The sequence below is a fragment of the Pundamilia nyererei genome, unplaced genomic scaffold, assembly GCF_000239375.1.
Source record: "Pundamilia nyererei isolate P.nyererei 1_Seehausen unplaced genomic scaffold, PunNye1.0 scaffold00335, whole genome shotgun sequence".
Lineage (NCBI taxonomy): Eukaryota > Metazoa > Chordata > Actinopteri > Cichliformes > Cichlidae > Pundamilia > Pundamilia nyererei.
Window position 1 is genome coordinate 39,631 of NW_005187736.1, and position 9,056 is coordinate 48,686.

At 38.0% G+C, this 9,056-nt stretch overlaps 1 protein-coding gene across 1 annotated transcript in view; it reads right to left on the reverse strand.

Moving 5' to 3' along the window:
• Nucleotides 1-205: 205 nt before the first annotated feature.
• mapkap1 (MAPK associated protein 1) overlaps nucleotides 206-9,056 on the reverse strand; it is a 19,676-nt gene continuing 10,825 nt past the window's right edge. Inside the window, exons 4-12 of the mRNA XM_005751933.1 lie at nucleotides 8,875-9,023; nucleotides 8,031-8,203; nucleotides 7,738-7,914; nucleotides 5,808-5,917; nucleotides 4,559-4,666; nucleotides 3,798-3,938; nucleotides 3,212-3,349; nucleotides 2,698-2,795; nucleotides 206-952 (exon numbers count right to left, since the gene is read on the reverse strand). Of these exons, the coding sequence (XP_005751990.1) occupies nucleotides 830-952; nucleotides 2,698-2,795; nucleotides 3,212-3,349; nucleotides 3,798-3,938; nucleotides 4,559-4,666; nucleotides 5,808-5,917; nucleotides 7,738-7,914; nucleotides 8,031-8,203; nucleotides 8,875-9,023 (1,217 nt within the window). The 3' untranslated portion in view covers nucleotides 206-829. The remainder of the gene's footprint in view (nucleotides 953-2,697; nucleotides 2,796-3,211; nucleotides 3,350-3,797; nucleotides 3,939-4,558; nucleotides 4,667-5,807; nucleotides 5,918-7,737; nucleotides 7,915-8,030; nucleotides 8,204-8,874; nucleotides 9,024-9,056) is intronic.

Below are 9,056 nucleotides of genomic sequence, written 5' to 3' on the forward strand. Positions count from 1 at the left end.
TGCTCTCTGATGCATCCATCAAAGTATGAATGTATCTGAATGTTAGATAAAAAGCACTTCAGCAGAAAAATCAGAGAAAAAAGTGCTTGTACAGATGAATGAGGCAAGTTGTATGAAGCGCTTTGAGTGCACAGATAAGAACCAGTCCATTTATCCCTTTAAAACTTTCAAATTACCGGTAACCATTTTTTTATTTCTAAAAGTGTTTGATCTTCTAAAAGCATGAAGAATATTTGCTATTAAAACTTTTTTTTTAAAATATATGCCTGAATGAAATGCTTTAATGTTAGACTGATAAACCCAACAACACAGTCCAGAGACACCTTTAATTTCCTAAATAAAAAATATCTCTGTACAATACATTAAAAATGTGAAACCTTTATTTTCACATTCGTTAAATCTGTTAGACGAGGAGGGCAAAAGCTATGATACAGTCTGTAGCTTTGATTTTTTTTGGTGCACATTGCCAACTTGTTGAAGCTCTACATATCCATCCTGGAGGACAGAGCTTAGATTCAGAGGCAATGAATGAACAAAAAGTAAAAAAAAAAAAACCTGACAAAAACACAACAGCCAAAACAAGTCTTTTTTTCAATGTTAGAAAAAGAATGACTTGACACTGGTGAAGTTTCAGAAACTTCCACCTTGCTCTGCTGAAGCAGACATACATCCTACAGGACCATTTTCTAACCATTGCTCTCTTCCTCTCATTTTCACCTTTGTCACATTTCTGCCAGTCTTCTTTATAGGGATTGTAGATTTAGGTTGATGCTCTCCATATACAAGGCTATATAGAGAGAATGAACTGACAGGTGGCAGAGGAGCCCGTCTATTGCCCAGTCTTCTTCTCCTTCTGGAAACTGAAGCTGGTCCGGCGGCTCAGTTTTCGTTGTTTCTGGGCAAAGTAATCAGCACGGGAGGTGCTGGCCCGGGACTCCAAGATGTAGTTTATCTGAAAAAAATTGGGAAAAACTGGCGTTAATTATGAATTGACTTAAAAGATTTGTGTGATGCATTCATTTGCATTTCAAACACTGCACTACAGTACTGTGAAAAATTATTGAGCCACCCCTTTTGTCTTTACATCTTCTTTCCAAGGATCCAGACTTTCTGCTGTTTCTTTCTTTCTTTAATAACTGGTCTTCAGTATTAGCTGAAGGTGTTTCAAACTCAGGGGATTAAACAGTGTCACAAAACAACTTAGCAAAGAATCCATTTTAAAATTGTATCTTAACGCACTTTGTTTCTAGCGGCATAAAACAAAAGCGCATAATTTGCTCTCATTTCTTCAAATCCCAACAATCACACAGTTAGTCACAAAAAAGCATTTTTTGGCACGAACAAGATGGAAAGGATACAGGCAGTCATAGTAAACATTTACTTTCAAATCTGCTGGACTGGTTCAGCTATTTCCCCCTTGCTTCAGCAGCTCTAGGCTGGAAGCAGAGGACTGACCCTTTGCCTATGCTAAAAGGCTGAAGGTTGCAGGAATCAGCACCAGCACCAAAGAGAAAACTACCTGCTGCCCCATCAACCCAACCCAAGCTACCAAACGGCGCTCTCGTTAACCCTTCATGCATTTCACTCCTCAGAACCTACAGGTTACAAGCACTTCTTCCAGCTCTTAGGAAGCCACGCACACATCAGTCCGGGAGTGTTGGAAATGCAGACAGCCACCTGAGGAGGTTGGGTGATCCATGTGGTCAGCCGTATAACACAACCGGCATTGACTGACTCGAGCTGTACACAGACGTTGATTTAACAGAACCTGGTTTGCCCTGGGGCTTTGGCGGAAGCAGAGTGGGTTGAAGCGTACGTGGTGACGTTTACAAATATCCAATGGTGATGTGGACATAAAACACGGGCAAAATTAACAGAAATAGCTCCCAGTTGACTGACCCAGGTTTAATAGGTTGGTAGAGCAATGTTTGGAGGTGTACTAACAAGAGCTATGAATATGTAGTGTCCATAGCACAAAAGATACAGGAGAGACAAGGGACAGACTTTATCAACTGAGTCCTGACACTCGCACTGAAAAGGAACAGTTTTTGATGGGAAATAATTGTGGTATGCTAAAACTTTGGACCAAATTATGACCCAATTCTAGTGGCTGGGTATCTGAAGAGATGTGCACTGCTTGTGTGCATCCTGCTCAGAATGTTAAATAGCACCAACTAGCCTTTCCTATTAATGGATGAGCCATTTCACCGACTGCACGAGGATATAAGTTTTGGTTTTGTCCTGTTGGATCATGAAACATGATATTTCGAAGCACTGCCTGTGTGCAGCATCTCTGCAAAGAGTGTCACACATCAGCAACTACAGACATGCGAGTCTCTTTGTACTCATGGTGTACATTCACATTTGATGGTGACACATTGGAACAGAGCTACTTTCCATCGTTCTGATCTAAAAATAAAAACAACGCAGTTGTTTTAACGAGTTGAAGGGTACTGCAATCTAATCAAAGCTGACCAACAAAAGGAAAATCATCAAGGGAAATACGTACATTAAACTGTACTTGCGTAAACATTCGTTCTTTTAACATAACAGAGATTGTTCTGATCTGCTTAGTTTCTTTTGCCACTCCTGCTTTGCCATATTTAGCAGGTATTAGAATAACTAACTAAATCAAAACTGTTAAATCTTTGTCCTCACAGAAATGTGTTCCAGCACAGACATTCAGCTCAAACTCACCTTCAGCACTATTTCATTGACAGTAGCAGCATCAGACTCAAAGTAGAGAGGCTTGTAGTCATGATTGCTGAGATAAGTGAGTTTAAATATTGCATGACCTGTAAAACAAAAAGGAAAAACATGTTTCATTAGACAAAAATGATACAACAAACTTGTCCAACAACCATTCTGGGCTGACTGCAGGATAGGAGCAGGAGATGAAAGTATTTGAATGTCACCAAGAATGTCAGTATGGTTTGGCGTGTGTGCCTTCTAGTGCACCTTTCATTAATTTCATTAACACCAAAACAGCTGAAATGCATCAATAACCCCGTAAGCTACTTAAATTGACCAGATCAATATACTAGAAGTTTAACTGACTTCTGGGATAAGGAACTCAGTGTTCCTTTAATTTTTGAGTAGATGTAGATAAATGGATAAAAGCAAAATAAACCTTAAAGGTAACGAAAGTTTAAGTACATGAATAGTGTGTTGACATATGCAGGGTGACCTAATGTTTCTGTGCTCCACTCACTAGGGCTTCTTTCCTCCACAAGGTCACAAGCACAAAGGTGGTCCGAGTCAATGGAAATGGGTTTCTGCCGAATCCAGAACTTAGTACTGGCTTTCTGATTGGTGACAGGATCAATCTCCAGTTTTTCTCCTGAAATCCCTGATGAGATACCCATATGTAAAACATGATGGTCAATGTATTTCATACATGATACACATTCACTGTTGGCGCTGCAGAATGCTGCGGTAGCCACGCATTGCATAATTGCAATAAATTCTTGCAATCCATTTGTTTGTTACCTCTAGTTGTATCGACTGTTCTTTAAAAACTGTTTTAATATTAAGGTTTAAACAATGAATTAAAATAAAAACAACTTTTTTTTTAAATTCATTGTTTAAAAAAAAAAAATACAGCTGCTATTCAAAAATCACTAAAAATGAGATGCATCATTCTTTGTGGAGAAATAGGGACCCATTGTATTTCAAGTATAAATAATCATAAAAAATCCATAAAAAAAAAATCTTTGTAAGCTGCACACAATGAATTTAATTAAAAAAAATACTGACTACAATTTGTAAGCGGATAACGTGCATCAAGCAGTTTGTACCTAGCTGGACATCTGTGGTGAAACGCAGTTTGTGGATCATGCTGATCTTGAAGGACTTGTAGTGATGACTGCTCAACATGTCTTGGACTGTGGTGATGTCAATAGGAGGGTCTTCCTCTGAACTCTCCTCACCTCTGGAGCCTGAAGACAGAAAGAAAACAAGAGCACTCAGAGAGTGCAACTACCCCTGAAGGGCAAGGGCTATACTTAAACTTTGATGTGGCTCTTCCAGAAGGAAGGAAATATGTAATCAGTTTGTTTGTTTGCAGTCTAGCGTCCACATTTTTCAAAATATCATTTTTTTATTCTGTGGGACGGTAGATACCAATAATAGCTCCAGCTGATTTCATTTTGATAATAACTGGGTCAAGGTCACACCGACTCCAGGTATTTTAATTTAGGTGAAAATTGGGTCAACATCAAGATCACACCAAATCAGAAAATCAGTTTACATTTTGTAGTTTTTCATGAATTGACTTTAAAATTCACAGTATAGTATGACTTGGGGGATAATGAGTACCTAGGTTGGCTAAGCGTCTGACCTCGACCTTCCTGTTAGTGCCCAAGGTCAAAGTTGGCCGTGTAATTATTTTTAAAGAAACCACATAGAGTACTATATCATATGAAAGGACATAAAGCAAGCTGTACAACACACCTGACATATTCTGGCATCAAGAATATGCGTCAGGACTTCTTTAAGTTTCTTGAAGAGGTCGTCTCATTCGAGAAGCTTCTTCAGTTCTAAGAGCAAGATCACTTACTGTTTTCTCTGACCAGGCAAAATTCCAGGGTACTCTGGCTCTCCAGTGAGGAGTCCAGGTCTACTGCTACATTTGGCTCTGTCTGCTTCTCGAGACGATACAAGGGCCCTGTTCGAGAATAAGAGTATTTACATCAACACAGCACTGACAACTTTTATTGATATTGCAAAACTCTTATGAGAAAGTTATTTTTCAACAACTTGGGTCTTGTTTTTAGTTGTTACTTTCAAACTAGTGCCAGACTAATTGTTTGACTGTGCTGCAGTTGTTCAAGCAGAATGAAATGTTAACTAATAGGAAAGCTACTGGTAACAACTGGAACTGTAGATATGTAAATATATATTTTTAAAAAAAAGAAGCATATCCAAAATAATCTGGGATTCTCCTTTGCCCGTGACTTTCGGACTAATCAGATACTGTAACTCCTCCTGAAGTCTGCGTGTCTCATGTGTCAAATTGTCAAATGCATATTCATTCATGTGTCAAAAGTGAAATGTTTTAGGCTCTACAACCACTGGTTGCTGTCACTAATTAGAGACCAGTGTCATTAGGGTCACTGCAGCTCTACTCGACCAAACTTCCCTCTTAAGAGCCAAGATATTCTATGTATTATTAAATTTCTAGCCATTCCCTTTGTCTCCTCTGAATTCCTGTAATGTGAACCTTCTTTGGTTTGACTTCTTTAGATCAAACACAGTTAATAAAATTACTGTCTCTCAGAAACAAAACTCTTGCTGATGAAAAGAGATAGTTATTTCCATCACTGACATGCTATCCTCACATACACACACTTGGTAACATTCTGCAACTTAATGAAAAGTGTGTTCATAGTAGAAAGCAGAGATGTCCCAGGAGAAGGAGGGAGGACTCCCAGCATCTGGGAAGTGCCTGGAAAATGGCTGACACTCAGCTCTCATAACTGCCACCCATAGCTTGCTAAGGGCCTGTATCTGTACAAGGCACTCGGAGTGGAAAGTCAAGTTACAATCTAGGCAGTCTGTAGGTTAATCACTCCTTATCTAGCAATGTGAGGTATATAGTAAAACATGCCAAAAACTATTTTCAGACACAAAATACAAAGATGTAGAATTATGCCCAATGTATCCAAAAGAGATTATATTTATGGATTATATTTATGGATAATTCAAGGAAAACAGCACACTTTTATGATTAACAGATCATAAAAAGACAGCACACTGTCTTCCTTGCATTAAAGAGAGAAGGGAATAAATGGTGCAAACATCATTACCCGAGCCTTTCTGTGAACCTTTCCTCTTCTTGAGAGCTTTCTGGAGAATTTCCTTCATAGTCACCTTCAAATTGTCCACCGGAATTAGAGAAAAACCATGAGCAGCATTTCTAAAATAGAAAATAATTAAGAATGCATTAAGCAACATTTAATGGTTCTGATTGTTTCATAGCAATAAGATGCGAGTATCAGAGTACTGCTTTTTGTGCTAGCACAAACTGCTAAACTGAAGACACGAAGACAAGATTTTAATCTGAATAAATAATCTACTGTGTTCTGCTTTCAATTTGGAAACAGCAGGAAGTTTCAATATGCTGTTTGTTTTGAATAGCCACCTCATGTATTTTTAATCTCAACTACCTTATTTGGAACATTTTACTTTAAATAGTTTTTGGAGAAATTATTATCATAGACCTTACTTTTAGCAATTAAACAGTATTACTGTTGTATACAAATGCCTTCCTGTTGCCAAATATTCAAATATTTATTTAAATGCAGCACAAAATAATCAGCCTGTAAAAATTTACTTGTGCACACCCTAACATCGTTTAATACTGGAAATATTTAAATGCCTTTTTATTTCTCCCATCTCCCAAATACAAACTTGAAGCTGATTCCACAGAAAAGGGGCCTGGAAGTTAATACTCTACGTCCCATTCTTCTTTTAAATACTCCAGGAACAACAAGTTTGCAGTCTGAGAGCAAAGGGCTTAATTGGTGTGATTAGAATATTAGGTTAAGATGGGGCCTGTTTACTCAGGACCTTGTATGAGGTGAAGGATTTTAAATTTGATTCTGGATTTAACAGGGAGCCAATGAAAGGAAGCCCACACAGGAAAAAATATGTTCTCTCTTTTTAGTCCCCACCAGTATTCCTACTGCAGCATTTTGGATTAGCTGATTTTTACATCAGTTTATAGGACATCCTGATAATAAGAAATTACAGTAGTCAAGCTTAGAATTCAAAGAAGTCAGCATCACTCTGAGACATGATTAATATAAGCATTGAATGACATGCTCATATTTAAAAAAAAAAAAAAAAAAAAAAAAAGGGTCTAAGATTCCTCGCAGTATTACTCGAGGCCGAGGTAATGCCATCCAGAGTCGGCATCTGGTTAGATACCATATTTCAAAGACTTTTAGGGCCAAGTACAATAACCTCAGTCTTATATAAATTTGTGAACAGAAAATTAGTGGTTATCCTCATAGTTTAATAATACTTATTGTTGTTTCTGTTGCTAACAACCGGAGGAAATCAGGATAAAGCTTTCAGCTATCCTCTCCAGTGCAAGACCATCTCCATCCAACATCACAATTGAAGAAAAGGTCATTAAATCTCTAAATAAAAAACAAAACATCACCATGCCAACAGCTAAAAAGGGGATGCTAACCGTTGTTCTAAACTCAAGTTGCGTTAGGTGACCTTGTTAGGTCACATGACAGGACAAGGCAAGGTCTCACAGTGGTTTTACCCAAAATCCTGATGCTAATGACCCATGCCTTTTTTCACAACTTATGTGATTATGCACATGATTAATAGTGGGTCAATAATCACCTCCTATGGGACAACCCAACTACTGTTTAAATATATTGGCTGTCAACTTTTAAAACTGAAGAAGCCTCTTGTTTGAGAGGTGAATCATCTTCACAAAAACCAAAACAAAACAAACAAACAAACAAACAAACAAACAAACAAAGTTGCCTTCCTGTTTAGCCCTTAAGGCTACCATTACCTGGATGACTGTGAACCTACAGAGCCAAACTGGTTGTTTATGTCATTTTGTGCTGTCCCAACAATGTAGTTTTATTCATAGATGGAAATCATTATCTTAGTCCTAGCAAGACTCATGTAAGTATCTATAATTAGACAACTCTATCAGCTTTCCACCATTTGTTGTTACAAGTGATATATCACTCATTTCATACTTACATTCTAACAAACAGTGACTGCCTGGAAGCGATGCCAGGGGAGGAGTATTTCTCCACCAAGGCCAGAGTGCTGAAACCAAACTTGTGTATTGGCTCATTGGAGTCTAGCGGAGGGAAGTCAGTGTCTACCTCGCCATCATCTTCAGCAATGTGAAGGCAATAAGCATTCACATTTTCACTGTTGGATATGCGGTGGAAGGATTTGATATAGAGAGACAGAAAAAGTGTGTTACAAAGAAAAAGACATCCTGTGAAATGTAGCAGTTTTATTTTTTTTAGCCATTTTGTGCTCACTTGAGTTTGGGTTCTCGTCCCTCGCTTGTGTATTGCCAACAGATAAGTCCAATGAGGTCATGGACACGGGCATTGGCGATGGTCACCACTGTCATTGGATGTACTTTCTCCTGAGTCATTTGCATTGATAGGTAGACGTCTATCTTTTTTGTAGCTGTGGTGCCGATGTGGCCCTAAAAGTGGAGAGGATTGTGCAGTAAAAAAAAACCCCAAAACATTACATCAAACAAACAGACAAAACGTAGACAAATATTAACTTATTGTTTTTCAAATAAACACTAACAGGCAAGTTATAGTTTCCACATCCACAAGGCTGCTAGAGTCAGCATGGGTCAAAGTGATGTAAATTTGTCATCAGATTAGATCATTAGCACAAGCACGTTCGTATGTCTGTCAATTTTGTGGCTGCGCAGATTCACCTGCTGCGAATGCTTGATAGCACCATATGCCTTTGAGGCAGACTTCAAAACACAAAGCTGATCCTATAAGTCCTACCAGACAAATGAAATCATTTATTTCTACTGTGGCATTCTACCATCAAATGCCAAAGGAGAAATAAATACACAATTAGATTGAAACCGTGTTGTGATTATTTGGGTAATAACTTCAATAAAATTTATAACTGCTTATTTAGTTAGAAACAAAATTTTCAACCTGAATTGAGTGAAAATTGAGTACTGTCCTGACTATCATGATATATGGAAAAACCTATACAAAGAAAAAGCTTATCAATTCTTGAAGAAAATCAAATTGAAGACAAAGGTTTTCCCCACTCTACAAAACTGGATTCAAATCCTATTATTTAATGTCCAAATAAACCTAAATAAAATGTTGAATAATTCACCTTGCCATCAAATTTAGAGTATTCATTGAAGGGATTATTGAGCTGCTGGGGACACTGCTCAAGCCTCAGTGACAAAGTGGATTTTGTTCCAGTTGTCTGCGGCCTGTCTTTAAAGTTGCGCTTTTCAAACAGAGACCCCAGATCTTCCACTGGACAGAACACACAGAAACAGAAAAAAAAAA